Source organism: Halichoeres trimaculatus, unplaced genomic scaffold (assembly GCF_033239565.1).
Source record: "Halichoeres trimaculatus isolate MK-OKI-2021-1 unplaced genomic scaffold, fHalTri1.1 fHalTri1_scaffold_5, whole genome shotgun sequence".
Taxonomy (NCBI): domain Eukaryota; kingdom Metazoa; phylum Chordata; class Actinopteri; order Labriformes; family Labridae; genus Halichoeres; species Halichoeres trimaculatus.
Genome location: NW_027437183.1, coordinates 22,403,061 through 22,423,547, shown reverse-complemented (window position 1 = coordinate 22,423,547; position 20,487 = coordinate 22,403,061). Strand labels below are relative to the sequence as shown.

Here is a 20,487-nt window from a genome sequence, read left to right as displayed (position 1 = left end):
TAACTTCCAAACTGACCGAGCACAAAGAGGGTGTAGATTTTGCTCTCCTGTCCAGCCGGGCTGGCAGCCAAACAGGTGTATGTCCCAGAATCCTCAGGGCTCAGCCTCAGTAATGTTAGGGTGCTGCCATCAGGAGTCACACTGCAGGGTTAAAAGTACACATTACGTTTTAACTGACACCCGATTATGTTCATTTGAAACCACCAACTACAATTTTTCATCCCACTTCTGAACCTCAGTTCTATCATCATCATCATCATCCCACGATTTTCTCACAGTGCACACACACACACACTCATACTCACTTTCTATGCTGTATGTGGCTGATTCATTGCACTGATCACTTAAACTCATGAACAGCTGTAAAACAGCTGCTCTGTCACTTCCTCATGATGAAATTAAGCAAGGGACTTTAAACTACTCTTTGTGTTTCTTTTTAGACCCCTCTGTTCTGCAAGATCCATTTTTATTATAATAATAATTCACTTTTATTAACCATGATTCAAATGTAGAGTTTATATTTTAAATCTTGTTTGAAGCTCTGAAAAAAAAGAGGCATTAATGCTGAGGACTTACCTGATGTGTCGGGTGTCTGATCCCTCTAAAGTCACTCCGTCTTTTAGCCAGCTGAGGCGTGGGGCTGGGATTCCTGTTGCTCTGCACTCCAGGGTCAGCGCCTCTCCCAGCGGTGCACTCACATCAGTTGGCTGTTCAGAGTCTAGAATGGTAGGGGAAACTGAGCAGGACAAAGATTATTGATTAAATGCTGCAGAAAATCATTACTCTTAGTTGATTATGTCATTTTTCAGCTGGGTGTCTTTAATTCTGTGTTGAACTTGTCTCATTTCTCTTTACCCTGCACAGTGAGTGAGTAGTCTCTCTGTGTTTGTCCCTCGCTGTTTTTGGCCACACAGGTGTAGATCCCAGCATGAGACAGAGTGAGAGGCCCCAGCTCCAGCCTGTTCCCTCGAACTGACCACTGCCACTGCAGACTGCTCTCTGCACAGCACACACAGCCATGAACTCATGCTTTCACTGTAACAAATGCAGCCTGTTACTGGAGCTGCTTCTTACCGATCGGAGTTCCATCTTTGAGCCAGGTGATGCTCGGCACAGGAACCCCTGAAGCCTCACAGAGCAGGGCCACGTGGGAGCCAAGGGTGAAGTTCAGGGACTCTCGGAGGGGCCCGTCCAGGACAGGTGGAACTGTGGAAACAGGTATATGACCAAGTTTTAAACTCCTCCAACTCCTTTTAAGACTCAAACTTAAGCAAAGCAGACAGATCCTCACCATGAACCGTCAGTCTGAACGTCCTGTCCACCTGCCCGGCCACATTGGATACTTTGCAGGTGTAAGTGCCTCCATCTGCCAGCTGAGGACCAAAGCACGAGATGAGGGAGGAAAAGAATGCTCCTTATTCAATCATCATTAAAACTGTTGCATGCTTTCTTAATGAGATGAAATATGTGATCTACAAAAAGGTCAAAGAAAGAGCTGATGTTTCATCTCTGGTGCTCCCTTTCTTTTTCAGTCTGTTTCATACTATTAAAGTCAATTTGAATCCTTTTAAAAGTTACATTTAACCTCTTTGTGTAAATTTTTTAATGTTTTTTGACCAACACTTGATGTAAAAATGTATTTTCCTGACCTGAACTCCAACTATCTCCAGCTGATGACGATCCATCTTCAGTCCGTTCCCTGCCGCCAGCTGCAGCCCGTTCTTGTACCACGTGACCTCCGGCTCAGGAGTACCTTGGGCTTCGCATCTCAGTGTGACCGAGGAGCCGACTTGTGGGGTCACCAAGTCTGACTCAGCATTTGGACGGGGCTTCAGGCTGGGCAGGACTGATGGTTTTGCACATAGAGAGAGGGCATGATCTCACTCAGACATGATATGATTCACTCCCTGACTCTCCTCAGCCACAGCTGGCTTGCAGTAAACAATCTTTTTTTTCTCATTTTGCTCAGACAGTGTTTTAAGATTTGATCATCTGTATATGTGACTGAATTGTGAAGATGGGTTACCATGTGTCTGCTCACCATAAACACTGAGAACAATACTCTTCTGGTCCTGGCCTGCAGCGTTGGTGGCTGTGCACACATATTGCCCAGCATCTTCTAGTCTGGCCCGGGGCAGCTGCAGCATCTGGCCGCCTTTGATATGAAAGAAAATGATACAAAATTTAATATCTGTGCTATTATTAAATTCACACCAAGAACAAGCTCCTGACAAAAATAATGTTTGCTTGACCAATGTCTGACCTGGCAGAATGTGAATACCAGAACTGAACCGCAGGAGCTGCCCATCTTTAGTCCAGGTGATCTCAGGAGGAGGGTATGCTTGGACATCGCACAGCAATGACACCATGTGGCCCTCGACCACGCTGACCTCTTCGTCTTTACGGCCACTTACTCTGGGAGGAACTGAAATGGAAAACAACCGTCGGGTTGTAAAATCCATCACAAAGACATTTACTATGCCTTCACATCACATGGAAACTGGATGTACCAAGGTGGTAGTAAAGCTCTTTTACGCACTAGTGCACTTTTCTTACCTTGAACTGTCAGACTGAAATGTTTCTCAACTGTTCCAACTTTGTTCTCAGCAACACACAGATACCCAGCCATGTCTGACACCTGGACGCTGAGAAGCTAAGGAAGAGAGTTTACAAAAATAATGACACCAGTCATGAAGCTGGATCAGTTCAGATGCTGTTATCCGAGTAAAAAGTCCAACCTGGAGTTGGGTCCCGTCCTGGCTGATGTGGTGTTGAGAGTCAGAGTGCACTGGCTGCCCGTCTCTCATCCAGGAGATGGCTGGAGCAGGGTGTCCGGTCGCGTCGCAGTGGAGGACCACAGTGCTGTTCACTACTGCTCCCATTTCCTCCATGAACTCCTCTGACGCTCCGGTGATCACAGGAGGAACTGAGGAAGAAAACACAGCAAAGATTCAGTTATGATTTATATACAATTTAAAATACACACGGCTAAAACCTGCAGGTATGTCTGTCCTTACCCAGGATCTCCAGTTCAAAGTGCATGTGGTCTTCTCCAGCCTCATTAACAGCCTGACACGTGTACCTCCCAGCATGCTCTCTCTGCACTCTGCTCACTTGTAGCACCTGACCACCTGAAACCACCACCCCATTTATCCACTGAAAGGAGACGCTTAAATATTTCTGGATTAATTAAGAGTTCATTGTTAAAGTCCAAACTGACCTGGATGTACCACTACTCCATCAGCTGAGGTGAGTTTCCGTCCATCCTTAAACCAGCTGAGTGTGGGAGGGGGGATTGCATTACTCTCACATGACAGGCTGATAGGATGACCCAGGACTATCTCCCGCTTGTCCACCATATCGTCTTTTTCATCGCCCTCATGTCCAAGACCCCAGGCTGCTTCTCTGTTTGTCACGCGGTGGAAGACTGGAGGAACTACAGGAGCAAGTTGAGGTCAAGTCATCTTTTTATCAGTTTAACCACACATACATACTATTATTCCAAGAAAGTGAATCTCACATGAACCAAATCTACCAAATCTGAAAAAATGTTAGCATAACTGTCGACCTGCACATGAAAACACAACTGTTCATTAAATTAAAAATGTATGGTTCATGGTTTAAAAGCCTGTGCAATTACAACTTACAAATGTTTTTTCTTTGTGTCTTGATTTCCCTCTCACACCATGTTTGAAACCCAGCATTAAATTTAGAATGAGGACATCTCACAAAACAATTTGTTTGTTTCATTTGTTTTTGATGTCTGAATTATAAAAAAAAAATTAAAATTCATATAATTTGAAAACTAGTGAATTATTTTTTATACCAACATTTTACACACCTCTAAATGAAAATGGAGTGTATTATAGGAGTGTATCATATCCAAATATAAAAGAAATGAATATGTAAACACACCCTGGATGGTGACATGAAAGTCCCTCTTGTCCTCTCCAGCTGAGTTGGTGACCACACAAGTGTACTGGCCCTCATGAGACATCATGGCACTCTCTATCTCAAGGAGTTGACCACTCACCCGAAGGCCAGCATGAATGTTTCCTTTAAGTAACTGAAAACAAGAAAATGACATTAGATGGGATATAAATGTACACATGGAAAAAAAGATGGTCAAGTAGAGATCGGTACCAAATTAGGTACTTTCTGTAATATTGAGTGCTGATTCACGTAAAATCAAACAGTACAAGGTTTCGGTACCTAAACACATCCTTGTGACTGTGAGGGAGCGGGAGAGTGGGCAATTTTCCATAATGGACATGAACACAGCATTCCAAGTTTATATATCTTGAAAGAAATATGTTAAATTGAAAACATCTGAGATGTTATTATTAAAAAAATATGATATTCAGTAGAGCTTACAAGAAAGTTATTTTACAGTTTTGTGCTTTTTAAGGTGAGAGCTTGTTAATTCTCAGAAAAGAACAGAAGTTGGATTGAAAACACACAAACCTGTCCATCTTTGAACCACTGGACTTTGGGCTCAGGGAAACCTTTGGTGAGGCAGGATAGAGTCAGACTTCCATTAATCCGCACTTTCTTCTCATGACCACCAAAGGTCGAGGGCTCGCCCTCTATCTGCGGCGGGACTGATAAGAGGGAAAAATATAAATCATCAAAGTTTCCACCTAAGTGAGTAAATTTTGTAGGTGGTGAACATATTTTTACCCAGAACACTCAGAGAGTACTGTTTGATGGCAGATCCAGCAGGATTCGTGGCCCTGCAGGTGTAGAGGCCAGTGCTGTCTCCCTGTGCTGAGCCCAGTCTCAGAGCCTGTCCACCTCGGGTGTATGTGAGCTGAGGACTGGACACAATGGGCTGGTTGTCCTTTAACCAGGTGATACTCGGTGTGGGGGAGCCCTCAACATCACAGGGGAGGACTGTTGGGAAACCTAGAACCACGGACACCTCGGAAGTCTCACTGGGGCCCTTGATGGTCGGGGGTGCTGGAGAGAAACATGGATTATCCACTTATATTTGACGCCTGTGAGGGTTAAACTTGAACATTATGTCGAGCTCTATTGGAGTACAGACCTTGCACTGTGAGTTTGAACTGACGCATCTGAGTTCCTGCGTTGTTACTGGCCAAACACTGGTAAAGCCCCTGGTCTCTCAGTCTGACAGACTTCACCTTCAACACCTGGCCATCCTCCAGAAACTCCACATGGGGGTCTCCGTCACGGGACAGAACCCTGAAGAGAGGAAGGAACAGCAGATCAATACTGTGGGTGCTGTATCCTGCTTGTATAGCCTCAAATGTCATGTAGATCAGCAGAGAGGCTTACTCTCCATCACGGCTCCATTCCACTTTGGGTGCTGGTTTTCCACTGACCCTGCACTGGAACTCCACCTCCTGACCCAGAACCACAGTCATGTCCTGCAGGCGGGTTGTTCCAGAGATCACCGGGGGAGCTAAAACAGTGAACACAAACACCATGGATATGATTCAAGAGATGAAGCTGGAGGCTGAATGATGATCTAAAATCATGGTGATGAGGGAAAAAATAATTACATATTTTGTGACTTTACAGAGGGAAATCACTTTAGTTATTAAAGGGTTAACAGCCTCGAACGTCAGCTTTTTGGATATGCTTTATTATGTGAATAATTAAAATTTAATTTGATGGTTCTCAGGAGAATTTAATTCTACTGTTGGGGAAAAAATGACCTCTTTCACTTTCTCCTTAACAGAGTGTGACAGCTCACCTTGCACCACGATGTGATATTCCCTCCGGGACTCCCCAGCTGAGTTTTGAGCTGTGCAGACAAAACTTCCTGCGTGTTCTGGCTGAACTCTGTAGATCCTCAGCATCCTGTTTCCATTCTGTAGATAAACCCCAGGACTGTCCACCTGAACATACAGACGCAGGTTCAGGGCCTCTTCAGTGTGCCATTGTAATAAGAAGAATGGCCACATGGTGGCATTGCACAGCTAGGTATCAAATAGATGCTGACTGCTGACAAGCAGACGGACTTGTGAAAGAAACTTCAAGGTGAAAAACTCACAGGACGACCATCTTTAGTCCAGGTGATTGTTGGGGAGGGGATCCCAAAAGCATCACAGCCCAGAGTAAGAGGCTGCTTCAAGGTGACAGTGAGATTCAGTGGCTGGCCGTCATCTTGGATCTCTGGGGGAACTTCAGACATGAGGAATAAAAAGGGAATTTAGATTTACAAAGTGTCTGTTAGGTTTTAGTTGTTCAGCAAGGAATGGTCGGTTATTCTCACCGTTCACTTTCAGCCTTGTCTTCCTCTCCACAGAGCCTGCATCATTGGTGGCCACACACTTAAAGTCCCCACTGTGGCTGGCAGACGCTGTGCTAATTATGAGAGCTCCATCCCTCGCCACAGTAAACTCTGATTGCTCAGGATATATCTCCAGGCCGTTCTTAAACCAGCGCACTTTGGGAGGAGGTGACCCTGCAGGTGCACAGAAAAGAAAGAGAGTAAAAAACTGAGCTTTATTGATCACATCTGACAAAAAGAAAAGTTACTTCCATCATTCTGCCTCTCAACAGGAGAACCTAATGGGCAGGCAGCCCAGACGAGAAAAAGCAGGCTCTACATTTATCTGTTGGACAGCAGGACAGCGGGGGAGCCACTGCCAAAATGGTTTGAGTCCTTGTAGCCTGTGAGCTTGTGAATTCAAGGTCAGAGTCACATAAAACACAAGGCACCGTATTCAAGAGAGATGCAAGATATACGACGTTACGCACAAGCATCAAGATTTATCACCAAACAGCGAGGCGAGAATCTTGGACGATAAGAATAGGAGTGGTTGAACAAGCAGTTCAAAGGCAGTGGTGTGTTCGCCCAGGAGCCTGAAACAGATGTCTTCTGAGGATTACTAGGTGGAAAGGAGCTGGAAATGGTCAAGAGGAGGATGAAGGAATGAGGGGAAAGGTAGAAGATTCTGTATAAAACAGAGAAAAGGACAGAGTGAAGAGTCGTACTGAGAAAGCAGCATGGTGGAGCGATCCAAACGCCACAGCTCTGTCTATTTACAGGGGTGTTACACATACAAACATCACCGACGAGGAGAGGAAATCAAACACAGCTCCCTTCCTTGATCAGAAAAGTCCCGACCACATGAGACGCAGCTCCAACAAAGGTGATGTTATCTTCCGTTGCCTTTCTGTACACCTGTTTACGTTTAAGGAGCTCAAAGGAAAGTTCATTGTCTCGTTGCTGGGGGGAAATGCATACAGATGTTCTATTTTAGATGTTAACAGATCTCATTAGCAGACTTTGAATTTATTTGCAGGACCAGACCAAGTGAAGGCTTATCTCTTCCATGTGTTTCTCATGTAATTATTCTGATCAAACGTGGTGTGCTTGGTGATGAATGAATAGTATGCTTCTGGCGGACACTCTCTTATCTTCCTCTTACAGACAGATCTCAAGAGAACAATGACAAGATCCTTCTTTTTTTTTACTGCTGGCTGCCTCTCCAGGGTGTCAAGAGTATCAAGCACTTCTGTGTGAGCCCCTCTGAGGCCTGGTACTGCCAGCCCGCCTGTCTTCCTGCTCGGCTGCCTTCTGGTATGACATGGATGGAAGGAGGGCCACTTTGGCTTTATCTTCCTCTTCCTGTGCTTTTCAGAGCACCTCAGACATCTCGGTCCTTCGTCTGCCAGAAGCAGCCTGTAATTAGGATTCCTCTCCCAGCAGGCCCGGACGCAGAGGAAAGCAGATGTGGCTCACCGAGGCAGCAGGCGGACTGATGTTCCAGCTGTTGCTCCACATTAGACGCAGTCCTCACCTTCTCTCTCAGAGCTGGTTACCATGGTGCAGCCTGATACAAACAATACCTGTTTGCACTTCCTGTCAGGGTGTCTCTCTGTGAATCGGCTGGACATAAACAGACACTCATTGTGTTTTGATAATAATCACAAGCTTTCCACATCCATCCACGATGCCACCGTGTTCGCTGTGGCATTCGCATGGAGAGGACAACATGTCTCTGTGCGCCAAAAAGGGAAGCTGTGCCTTATATGATGGCACCTGAAAGCCTAAATTGATGGTAAAACTTTCCTTCAATGCTCAAATACACAAACTTGTTCTGCATTTAAAAGAAGAATTTTCCCCTTTGTCATAAAAAGAAAGATCAGTTTTGGGCTCTAACACCTTAGTCACACCTTGTAAATTGTTGCTTTTTTAAACTCTGAGCTTTTGATTGCATTTTTCCCTCCAGTCTGTCTAAGGCTGACTCATCCGTGAATCATTTCGTACCTTCAGCAGGGCAGGGGATGGTGACCTTGCTGTTTGCTACTTTTTCCATGATTGCATCTCCAGGTTCTGCGAAGGATGGGGCCTCTGTCAAGACAGAAAAACATGTTCAGCTCTGTCGGTGCAAGTGAAGCTGATACAGTGAACATTAAATTAAAGTGTGTCAAGTGTTAGTCAGAGTTAATAATAGACGCCTCTGTTTATTGAGGGAAAAAAAGCGAGTAAGAAGAAGGCTCAGATCAACTAAAGGTGTACGATTTGATGGAGCTGATCTTAGTTTTTTAGGTAACTCTGGGCTGAGGGAAAGCCTAATGAGCAGAAATTTTCTGCATCAACCCTTTAACATCCACCAGATTAAAAACATTAATCAAGACAGTAGCCAATTGTAACATCTTTAAACATGTCAGATCCTGAACATTAGATGTCATATAAAGTCTTTTTGTTTTTTAGAATTGTGTGTTCTCATCTTTTTGCAGCTTTGTTCCTCCAGAGAAACTGAAAGGGCCTCAAACTGGGACACTGTCAGTGTTCATATCACCACTGCTTGTAGACTTTACAGGTCTCTCTAAAAATCAGTTAGCCCTCACTAAGACCAAGCAGGTGGATCGCATCAGTCCAGTTTCGAGGTCTTAACACTGGCTCCCTGTTGGTCAAAGGGTAGATTTTAAAACACTTCTGCTGATTTACAAAGTAATGAATGAATAAGACGCAACATATATCAGTGATCATCTAATACAGTACAAACCATCAAGACCACTCAGGTCATCAGTAACAGGTCTGCTTTCAATCCCAGAAGTCAGAAACAAACATGAAGAAGTAGCATTCGGCGTCTATGCTCCAAATATCCGGAACAAACTCCCAGAGAATACCAGGTCTGCTGAAACTCTCAGCTCCTTTAAATCCAGCTTGAAGACTCACCTTTTTACAGCTGCTTTTTATTAGACGATTTCAACAAATCATTTTAAAGATGCCATGAGGAGGATCTGTTTACATTGGACTGCAGCGCCACCTTTTGGCCTGGAGTCTCACGCACATCATCGTGAAGACTTGACTTTTTAACAAGGCATGTGTTTGGTTTGGAAATAAATGAAGATTAGATCAAAACATTTTTCCTTTTTTTGTTTAAACTAATCTTAATAAATCCTGATTAGCTATGTCCTGCCAGTCATCTACCAAGCAGAGCTAACATAACCTCACTCTTCATTTTATTGATAGACTCTAAGTTTGAACAGACCACTGCAGAATAACTGCTGACTGTGGGTTGGAATGATCAACTAAACTCTTGTTTGAGTCTTTAGCTCGGACTGTATCACTCCACTGTTTGGCTTTTTTTCTGCTCTTCTGTCCTTTATCTGTCTGACTGTTTGCTCCGGTGTCCATCATTTCTATGAAATCGATCACAGAAATCATTTTCAGCAGAGAAAAACACAGATCTCTCTTCTCACTTATAAACTTTGTCAGCCGGAGGGGCGTTGTCACAAAGACTTTGATGTGACGTAAATCAGTCTGGTCCCGCTCGGCCCGATTGGGGAGCTAAGAAGTAGCATTTAGGAATAACATTTATTGTGGCTGAAAATTTTATTTGTAAAGTGTGGATTATTATTGGGTTTATATCAAGAAAGGAGACTTTTTGAAGATCACTGAGAAACTCCTCACAGGACTTTAATAACTTTTTAACTGCACAACAGTTTTATTTTATGTATTGTACTGTATTGTATTTTTTTTGCTTTTTAATTGATTTTGAAATGTTTTCTTTTCATATGTTTTGTTGTCCTTTGTGTAGTTTTAACTCTGTCAAAAACTTTAAGTTGCTTTGCAGCAGAAATGTGCTGATTGATTTTAAGTATAGTGTACACCATCAACAATCACTGTGTTCCTCTCTGTTTAATACCATATATGTATGTAAAACTGTACTGCAGGTATTCACCAAGTATCTCCAGCTTGATCTCCAAGGTCTCCTGGCCAGCACTGTTACTGGCAACACAGCGGTAAGTGCCCTGATGGTCCAGGCTGACTTTCTGGATCCTGAGGGGTGTAGTATTTTTGACCCCGACAGGAAGCTCATTGTGAAACCAGCTGACCTCAGGGCTTGGCTCTCCTTGGACCACACATGGCAAAGTCACCGTTTGTCCGATTAGAGCCTTCAGGAGGGAAGGTGCTGGCTGAATTCTGGGCTTAGCTGAAGATGAAAACAAACACCATGAATGGAAGTCCAATACCTTCTTTTTACACATATTTATTTACATACTTTTCATACTTTAAATACTCTAGGGGTGACGTGTTGAGATGGGATCAATCACGCTGGTAGCATTCTGAAAATTCTGTTTTTTAAAGTTTAAAGCAGTTCAACTTTCTAGAGAGACCCTGCACTTACCTTGAATGTGTAAATTGTAGCTTAGGGACACGTTGCCAGCAGGGTTTTCAGCAGTACAGGTGTACAGTTTACTATCAATCAGGCGCACATCAGTGATCCTCAGAGAGCCCGAAGGCAAAACCGTAAACCTGGGGTGTGGTTAGGGGTCAAGGGCAAAGAAACAGAGAAAACAACACCTTTTGAGTCATCGAAGATCTACAACTACCACTTTGTGTGACAACACTTATTCCTGTGATGAAGCAACATTTTCCTAAAGTGACCCATTTACATCAGAGCAAAGGTACAAACACAGGAAAGGAGCCTGTATATACATCTGCATCTCAATAAATATGAATAGCATGGAGAAGTTAATTTATTTCAGTATTTCATTACAAAAAGTTAAACTCATATACTTTATAGATTCAGTGCAATCTGAGAGAAAAAGCTTTTATTTCATTTACTGTTGATGAATGATGATTATGAAAAAGTTAATGAAAACCAAAAAAAAAGGATTTTGTAAAAATTACAACATTAAAGATGAACAATAAAAAGGGTTTTATGAAAAATGTGCTCATTTATATGCACTCAATGTTTAGCTGAGGCTCTGTTTGTCTGAATTACAGCATCAGTGCGGTGTGGCATGGAGGTGATCAGCCTGTGGTTCTGCTGAGCTGTTACGGACGTCCAGATTGCTTTGATAGCAGCCTTTAGCTCGTCCCGCATCACTGGGTCTGGTGTCTCTCATCTTTCTCTTGATAACACCTCGCAGATTTTCTATAGAGGCTCAGGTCTGATGAGATCGCTGGCCAAATAAGCACAGCAATATCAAGGTCATCTAACCAGCTTCTGGTTCTTTTGTCAGTTTGGGCAGGAGCCAGGTTCTGCTAGAAAATGAAATCAGCATCTCCATAAAGCTTGTCAGCGGAAGGAAGCATGAAGTGCCTCAGAATTTCCTGGTAAACAGCTGCGTTGACTCTGGACTTCAGAAAACACAGCGGACCAACAGAAGCAGATGTCATGGCACTCCAAATCGCTGACTATGGACACTTTACTCTGGACTTCTAGAAACTTGGATTCTGATCAGAGAACTTTGGACCACTGAGCAGTAGTTCAATTCCTTATCTTCTCAGTCCAGGTAAGACTCCTCTGGTGTTGTCTCTGGTTCAGGAGTGGCCAGTGACTCAAGGAATGTGACAGTTGTAGGTAAAGTCTGTGATGCGTCTGTGTGTGGTGGCTTAGTCCCTTTTGCTTGACTATCTTCTCAGGGCTGTACACTTTTTTTCCCCACTCGTCACTTTCCCACTTTGTCGTAATATGTTTGGATACAATAATAAGTGAAAAGTCATCTTCTTTTGCAATAACCTTTTGAGGCTAACCCTCACCCATTGTGGAGGGTGTCAATGACAATGATCTTAATATTTTAATATTCTATACGTTTTGAAACCTAGCTGACGTTTTGAAATTCAACCTTGATAGTGAAGTGTGTTTGAAGGCAGATTTCTAGATGCAGTTTTGCGTCTGTTTCTATTCTTAGTAGTTGATGGAAACAGTTCCCATAAACAGATTCAAGCAGAGAATTCCCAGAGCAGCCACTGCCTGAGGCTTACTGATGAATCGGTTCATTAGAGTGCAAAATAATTAGATAATATGGACAATTTGAGCAATTAGCAGGAAAAGGGAACACATTGCTGCATTGTCCATTGTGCTGGAGTTTCTTCATTTAAAACGTAATTTTTCGCCACTATGTGAAACAAGGCATGAGCGGCAGTTACTGAGCTGGAATAAACGGTAAAGCTGCTGATGGCTTTGTGTTGTTTGGCTGAAATAAAGACAAATGGATCTGCTGTGAGATGAAAATTATGAGCTAGAAAGCACCAAGTGGAGTCTGGACCTTAGCCGGGGCTTAGTCGTTTCTCAGGGGAGTTGATACGTTCACAGCAACTATTGCCCAGGGTGTTCATAGAGTAGAAGGTTAGCCTGTGTTTGACCTGATGACATAACACACTAAAGGTCATAGACTTGCTATTGTTAATGCTTTTCTTCCTGTTGAAGTCATGATTATGTTTTTATCACTTAGGAATAAAGAGTCTTGGAGAACTTTGAAACTTGCTCTGGATGTAAAGGGCAGTACAATAAAATGTATTATTATTAGTAGTAGTAGTAATCTTAAGAGACACAACACTTGGTCTAAAAAATGGTATCTGTTTTCACTGACACAGGCTTCCATCATGTATACGTTTCCCATTTTAGTGAAAGCAATTATTTCTTCCAAAGCAGCCATGTGCATCAGTCAAACAAGTGTGCAGATGAAGACCATTAGATACACTTACCTCCAGCCCAAAACCATGTCATAAAAACAGTAGTTAAATGTAAGTTAAACCCACTTTCATATAGGCCAGCTGCTTTACAAGTTGTGTATGGTAACCTCTGATGCAACAGAAGCTATCCAGCTGTGTAAATGCATAATATGGAGGAATGTAAACACACCTCTGTGATTTATCTTAGATAAGTGTGTCTGCTAAGCAACTGAAATACAACAATAACATGTTCATGAAAGTAGAAATGAGCTGGGTGCACAAAGAGCTCTCTATTTCAGCTGCACATATGGTGTAACGTGGCTCCCCCACCTCCTCAAACAGCCTGAGGAGAGGCAGCAACAGCTCACATTGGAACCAAATGACTGCCACTGCAGAGGTCTGTGCGCAGAATGCAGCCCTGCCTGCCTGCCTGCGACACGGCAATGTCACAAAGAGGATCGACACAAGCTGCAGGACGCAAGACGAGAAGTCCCTCTGTCCCGTCTATCAGTCCTCACATTGGTGTCAAGTCATCTGTGTACACAACCTAACATAAAGACTAACTGGGACAAATTGGCTCGTCAGGATTAGGTCTAGAGTGAACCACTGACTCTGTTCAGTGGCTCCACGTTCTCCTCCTCCTCCTACTACTACCCCCCTTCTGCTTTCGCTGGCACTTGCTTTTTACACGACTGTGGCAGAAATCTTACCGCCCACTGATTTAAGTTATTTCAACAATCAGCACCCCCTGGTCATTTCCTTTGACCCACAGAGTGGAGCTCTCCCGTTTTCACAGCCGGCTTCTTTCCGCAGGTCCTGCATATGCAAAGCACAGGCCGATGTGGGGGTTGTTCACAGATATGTGTTATTCTCATCAGACAAGACTAGTAAAGAGTCAGCATGTTGTTTTACTGCTAAAGCCCTCCAGGGAATCCGAACATCAGGCAGACAGTGCTTGTATCTCTTCCTCTGTCAGTCCGTTTTCCTCCCCTCTTCCTGGCTACCCCCACTCCTCCCCCGTCTTTTCCTTCTTCCTGGCCCCACACAAGTCATGCTGTATCTGAGTCACCACAGCTTTCAACCCACTCCGTCATTCCTCTGTCTTCCCAAAACCATTCAGGCCCGAGAGCCTGTCTGTCGTATAACCAGTCTGTGTCCTGTCTGCACCCAGAGTGACCACACATGAAAGTCAAGAATCAGCGAACCATGCAAGACCAGATGTTCTTTCTTCGGCTCAGCCGGCAAAGTGAAGCCCCCACACAGCTCCATGGCAGACTGCGCGATGCTGCCTTTGCCTAACCGCCCTTCAAAAGGCATCACTAAATAAGCCTCAAACATTCACAGCAGCTTTGAAAAGCAGCCAGCTCCAGTCTCATGTAAAAGCTGAGTCAGATGTTAAATTGGAGGTAAAGTATGGTGAGAAGTTTGTGACATGATGATTCACTTCTTTTTATACTGCTTCACTGCCAGAGTGAGGTAATACTTCCTCTTACCCAGCTGTGACAGGCGGGATTAGATGCCCGTTTCGGCTCCACGTAACAAGCGGAGAGGGACTCCCCTGGGCGTCACATGGGAGAACAACCTCAGTGCCCACCTCTGCAGCCATCTTCACCGTGTTGTCATGGCCGCTCACACCCATTATCTTCGGCATGGCTGAGGGAGAAGGGAGAAGGGTGTGAGAATAACATGAAGGCAGCGTTTACATTGTGCCTACATGTTTGTGTCTCGCAGGATGTCATACTGTCAAACATGTCAGCATGCAGACAGGTCAGCCTTTGTAAAATCAAACATGTCTATGTTTGGGTAACTGTGGTCCAACATTCCCTTGCTTACTGTTAACACTAAGCTGGATCTCGCGGCTAGCGTAGCCCACAGGACTGGTGGCGGTGCAGATGTAGATCCCTGCATCCTGAGTTGTGGGGTGAGGTATGTGGAGGTGTCCATCAGAGTCAGACTGAAGAGAAGAGGAGCGGTCCTTGGGCAGAGGCTGCCTCCCCTGCAGGAAAAGCAGACCGAACAGAGTACACGGTTAATGCGAGCAGAGCGGGGACACTTAGCTTAGTTTAAAGTTTATGACACAACCTTTGATGTGGAATGTAATTACAGAGCTCCTCTTTAACTCGCTGCCTATCCCCAATACGCATTCACAGGAATGCAGTGTTCCACACACGCGGCCTTTGAGCTTAGAAATTGCTTTTACAGATTCACTTTTATCTGACAAGAAAAGAAATTTATTAAACTCTGGAGCACCAGTGTGAGTGTGTTTGGGAACAAAGAAGGGAAGAAAATCTGGCTCAGTTCAGCGATGAGTAGAAAATGACAGTGTGCTCAGGATGGTGATTGTGTAATGTTTTATGGTGTTAACTCTGTCATGACTTTTATCTGTTTGTTTCTCCTAAGGTCACTGCTTTTTACTGACGGAGGTGGATTTATCACAAAAAGTCATGATGTAATCACCTACATAAATATATCACCATCAGTTTTACAAGACATGCGTCCAGTGCTGTGTCACACATGTATCCATGGAGATTTCGCCGCTCAGCTTGGTTGTTTTTAACCTTTGAGGTTTTCTATGGTTCTTCAGGGCAGGCCATACGTTTCTATACATAGGAAAAATAAACATTTTATGTTGGACTACTGTTTTCATTTATATAATTTGCTCTATATGATTACCATTGTTTCGAAAGTACGTACTAATACATGTTTTCTTCTGCTGATGAACCTGCATTAGCGCAGTTGAAATTGCGCTTGTAATGGCATTGATGATGTGTCCTTGAGATGATTTATGTCTTGTATCTTCACCTGATACACAATGGCCTTAATGAATACATGTTTTCAAAACAATGGTAATCATAATGACCACATTATATGAATAAAACTGGTTGCCCAACATAAGATGCTTATTTATGCTATGTATAGAAACGTATAGCCCACTCTGTATTTCTACTCGAGTGTTTGCTGTGCTGGAAGAAAGAATTTAAATTGTTTCCAAACACCTGAGTCATATTTCTCTGTCAGGTGGCAATATCATGAAGTTGCCATGGTTACATCCCTTCCAGCCTGGTTAATCAAATCTGATTGCAATGCAAACTGCTATTGTGGCTGTGACTGTTTTTAGCCTTAGAACACAAACAATGGAAAGTAACACTTTCTGGAGCACATCTGTTAATTTGGCATCAAGGAAATTAAAAAAAAAGAAGTTTTATTTAAAACTGATTATTTGTGTTTATTTTGTCAATGCAAACAAAAATCACTACTAATTCAATCAGAACCTCATTGTGGCCCAAGACAAAAAGTAAATAGAAAGAGTTCATTATTAGGTGAGCATGACAATTTGTGCACTCATTTAATCACATCTTTAGTCCACTGATGTCCAGTCTGGCTCAAAGTTCCCCTCACGTCACCATTACAGGAAATAGATCTTTTCTCCTTAAGTAGCTTGCTCAGTCAAGCAATGATTTCCACAATTATTTACAAACTCTTAATGATGATTAGTTTTCAGATGAATGAGCACCAAGCCTGATCTTCTCTAGATAATGCCATGAGAATTAGAGCTGGCCAATAAGTCATGCATGGGTTTATGGGATGTAGCCAAAATATTCATTAAGAAAAGTAGCTTTTGATTGAGTGTGACATCCTACCTTGGACCAGACAACTTTTGGCTTGGGAGCTCCACTGGCCTCGCATGACAGTGTGATGGCCGCACCCTCGTTGGCTATGTAGTGGTACGGGCCGGCGATGATCTCAGGGGGCACTGTGGAAGAAGTAGGTCACAAAACACAGCTGTCTGACTGACCGTGAAGAAGCGGGCCCACGGTATTATCACTGGACTAAGCCAGCCGGCAGTATCAGCGCTGGAGGCATTTCTTCATTACTAACTGATGATGAACTGTAATCTGGCCCGTCTGTCATTACGCGCCCATGAACAAAGTGACCCTTTCATCAAAGCATGCTGCAAATGAAGCCCCTCACTATGATGACAGCAGGTGGTCGACTCATTGAGGTATTGATATTTACCATGCTGAGTCGGCAAATTAGTGACTGAATGGTGCATGACTGAGAGTGCTTTTTGACCTGAAAAACTGTATAAAGGTATGGAAATTTGTGGAAATGGGTTCATTGCTGCATTGTTGAACATTTTGATTGTTTTAATTGTTTGGAGAGGGATGAGAAATTTGACTCCACTCTCTTTTCCACACTTGAAGTGGGAGCCAGGACAGAGTTAAGTTGGATACAACCTTTAACAAAACAAAGAATCTGTACATGAGCTCTTTGCTGCTGTATCGGATTCATGCTTTGATAACTGTTGTAGTCTCAGAACAGTCCATTTCACATGTATGTATGAAAAGTAATCCTGTTTTCAAGTACAAATCAGTACATTTTTTTCCCTGTGTATTGAATGAATTCTTGGGATGAATTAACCATCTGTTTCCTAACCTACCAGCAAACATGTCACACCCCCACATCCATTCACAGGGCATTAGAGATATGTGATTTCACAGAGGGCTTTGTGTAGGAAGTATTTCTTAGCCATGTCAACAATGTCTTTGTCTCCACCCACAACAAAACAATCAAGTCCTCCTCTCTTTAACATCTATATGCTCCCACTGGCTCGGATTATAGAAGACAAGATCTGTTACCAGACAGACATATAGTTAAACGTCACAATGTCACTAGGTGATCAGGGGTAAATGTATTGAACAGATCAATGAGAAGATGAGCTAAACAAAGAAAAAACTGAGATGATGGTTTTTGGAGCCAGATCAGAGGGATTCATTGTCAGTGAGCAGCTCCAGACGTCAAAGTCAAAAACCACTGACCATGCAAAATATCTGGGTGTGATCATGGACTCAGACCTGAATTTTAACCAACACATACAGACGTTTTCAAAGTCCGCCCACTATCACTTAAAGAATGTGTCAAGGATCAAAGGGCTAATGCATCAGCAGAACCTGGAAAGACTGGTCCATGCTTTTATCTTCAGTAGACTTGATTACTGTGACAGCATCCTTACAGGTGTCCCTAAAAAAAATCAGTCAGACAGCTGCAGCTGGTTCAGCTGCTTGAGTCCTCATGAAGACCAAGAAAGTGGATCACATCACTCAAGTTCTGAGGGCCAAAATATATCAGTCATCCTCTGATCCAATACGAACCATCAAGACCACTCAGGTCATCTGGAAGAGGTCTGCTTTCAGTCCCAGGAGTCTGAAGCAAACATAGAGACGAAGCATTCAGCTTCTATGCTCTAAATATCAGGAACAAACTCCCAGAGAAAACAGGTCTGCTGAAACTCTCAGCTCCTTTAAATCCAGGTTAGAGACTCACCGTTTTACAGCTGCTTTTTGTTAGACGATTTCAACAAATCATTTTAAAGATGCTGTAAGGAGGATCTGTTTAAGTTGGACTGTAGCGCCACCTTTTGGCCTGGAGTCTCACGTACACCGTCGTGAAGATGTGACTTTTAACAAGGTGTGTTCGTTTTGGAAATGAAAGGAGATCAGATCCAAAAAAATGTTTCTTTGTTCAAGACAACTTTAACACATTGCCAGTTTGTACCATAGTTTTTTTATATTTTCACAAACAGTTTTGCCCATGTTTCAGCCTTAAGCTTATGGTCTATCTCTCTCCTGTTTAGATTTCTTCTGCTTGACATCTTAAAATCTGTTTAACCTTCTTTTTAGCCATTTTATTTTATTGTATTTTATTTTTTGCTTTTCCAATTGATTTTCAATTGTTTTCTTTTAATATGTTTTGCTGATCTTCAATGTGTATTTGTGTCTCTATAAAGCACTTGAAATTGCCTTGCTGCCGAGTTGCGCTATGTATTTAAACTTGCCTTGCCAAGTCAAGCCACCACCACTCTGTCATTCTATATGCTGAGCTGACCTGACCTTCTTCTTCTTTCTTCTTTCAGGTTTTCCTGCCAGATGTTGTCTATCTCAGCTCTCAGCAGGAAAATGGATAAGCCTTTTAATCTCTAACTTTTTCCACAACATGTGCTCTTACCCTGTACCTCCAGGCTAACTGTGATGTTCATGGTCCCTGCTACATTCACAGCAGTGCAGACATATGTCCCAGCATCCTCTGGGCTGGCCCTTTCGATGTATAAACTGCCGTCGCTCCTCATGAACATTCTCCCATTCAGCTGGACCTGAGTGGGAGAGAAACAGAGCTGTCACTTAAAACTGATTAATGTACATTACGTGCTTCTATGTTGTTGTTCTTCTCAGTCTTACAGGTTTTCCATTTTGGGACCAGTGTCTTTCAGGAAGAGGTATCCCATCCAGCAGCATGCAGGGGATGCTCAGGGACTGACCGATACCTGTAGTGACTGTAGGGGGACCCTGAGCCAGCAGAGGGGGTTCTGAAAGCAAAAAAATGTTGATGTGGATGACTGCAACAGCAGCAGGAAAAAATGTTGGTAGAGCTGCTTTTTATGGTAACAGGAGGGATATGAGATGATCATTGAGCGTACCCAGTCCAGTGACACTAACTCTGGCTTCAGTCCGGATGATCCCAAACTGATTTTGAGCCTCACAGATGTACAGCCCCTCATCATCCAGCCACACACCTGCAGCCAAACACAGGAAAACAGCTTTGAGAAATACAACATGTCTACATGTGTGTAAAGAAAACAATTTATTCAGAAAAGAAGTCCTTTCTAATAACAGTCGTGTCCTCTATTCAAAAACAAGTGGTGTTATTGGTTTGACTGCACTGTAATTGAGAGTTAAAAATAGAAATAATAGGATTAATGGGTTTTGCTCAGCTGCCAGGCTGCTAACACACATGCCCCACTCATTCAGCTCTCTGGAGACTGTTTGTCAAACGATCCACATATGATTCATACCTGATTGTAAAGCTGGTATTTATCTGTGTGATGACCACACATTGAGCATTGTGGTAGAAAAAAAACTGGAAGCAGTTTGCATGACACAGTTTGGATAAAGACATTAATTAAAACAATGGCAGGTAGAAAATAAAACCATCTGCTACAGACTGAGCTCATTAAACCAGGATAACAGAAACACTGACAGAAGCAGCAAATGCAAGAATGTCCATTCCTCTTCATCATTACAGTGCAAGCTCTAAACATTCAGACTCCCCAAGGAACACAAAGGATCTCCTTCAGTGGCCAGGCTTAGTCACATCCCAGCAGAAATGCCTTCTGAGCTCATACTGTAAGTCCTCTTTGGCTGATTAGACTAAAACCTCACAATAACAGACAAATAAAAAAGAGAGGGACAGTAACTTTTTACAAGCTACAGAAGCTTTAAGATTTTAGGATCTATAAACATTAATTTTATTTGAAGCAATGACAATGTCACAAGTTTCAGTCGTATGGTCAAGAACACCAGTTAGGATGCATGTGCCTCCAGCATGCTCCATTATAACCCTCAATTTCTCTTTGACACACTGAGTGGGATAGATAGCTTACAATTAATCACTGCTGTGACAAAGTAATATCATCTCAAACTTTTCTATGTCAGCAAAATTTAAAGGTAGAGTCCGCAGGTTTGCCTAAAAAGTAAAATGACAACTTTTATAGGAATAATTCTGCTCAATCATCACTTCTGGGCTTCTATACATGTGTG

General features: G+C 43.1%; 1 protein-coding gene across 1 annotated transcript in view; it reads right to left on the bottom strand.

The window, feature by feature from the left end:
• The window catches only part of hmcn2 (hemicentin 2), a 50,095-nt gene that overhangs the window by 15,968 nt on the left and 13,640 nt on the right, over window positions 1–20,487 (bottom strand). The window contains exons 17-45 of the mRNA XM_074670582.1: window positions 19,368–19,463; window positions 19,129–19,256; window positions 18,899–19,043; window positions 16,534–16,646; window positions 14,726–14,888; window positions 14,386–14,545; window positions 10,617–10,744; window positions 10,170–10,421; window positions 8,246–8,329; window positions 6,242–6,433; window positions 6,020–6,150; window positions 5,720–5,864; window positions 5,299–5,425; window positions 5,048–5,205; window positions 4,681–4,959; window positions 4,465–4,601; window positions 3,916–4,066; window positions 3,221–3,436; window positions 3,018–3,131; window positions 2,739–2,926; window positions 2,557–2,653; window positions 2,264–2,425; window positions 2,042–2,155; window positions 1,650–1,846; window positions 1,292–1,373; window positions 1,075–1,206; window positions 856–999; window positions 577–736; window positions 17–141 (exon numbers count right to left, since the gene is read on the bottom strand). Of these exons, the coding sequence (XP_074526683.1) occupies window positions 17–141; window positions 577–736; window positions 856–999; window positions 1,075–1,206; window positions 1,292–1,373; window positions 1,650–1,846; window positions 2,042–2,155; window positions 2,264–2,425; window positions 2,557–2,653; window positions 2,739–2,926; window positions 3,018–3,131; window positions 3,221–3,436; window positions 3,916–4,066; window positions 4,465–4,601; window positions 4,681–4,959; window positions 5,048–5,205; window positions 5,299–5,425; window positions 5,720–5,864; window positions 6,020–6,150; window positions 6,242–6,433; window positions 8,246–8,329; window positions 10,170–10,421; window positions 10,617–10,744; window positions 14,386–14,545; window positions 14,726–14,888; window positions 16,534–16,646; window positions 18,899–19,043; window positions 19,129–19,256; window positions 19,368–19,463 (4,320 nt within the window). The remainder of the gene's footprint in view (window positions 1–16; window positions 142–576; window positions 737–855; window positions 1,000–1,074; window positions 1,207–1,291; window positions 1,374–1,649; window positions 1,847–2,041; window positions 2,156–2,263; window positions 2,426–2,556; window positions 2,654–2,738; window positions 2,927–3,017; window positions 3,132–3,220; window positions 3,437–3,915; window positions 4,067–4,464; window positions 4,602–4,680; window positions 4,960–5,047; window positions 5,206–5,298; window positions 5,426–5,719; window positions 5,865–6,019; window positions 6,151–6,241; window positions 6,434–8,245; window positions 8,330–10,169; window positions 10,422–10,616; window positions 10,745–14,385; window positions 14,546–14,725; window positions 14,889–16,533; window positions 16,647–18,898; window positions 19,044–19,128; window positions 19,257–19,367; window positions 19,464–20,487) is intronic.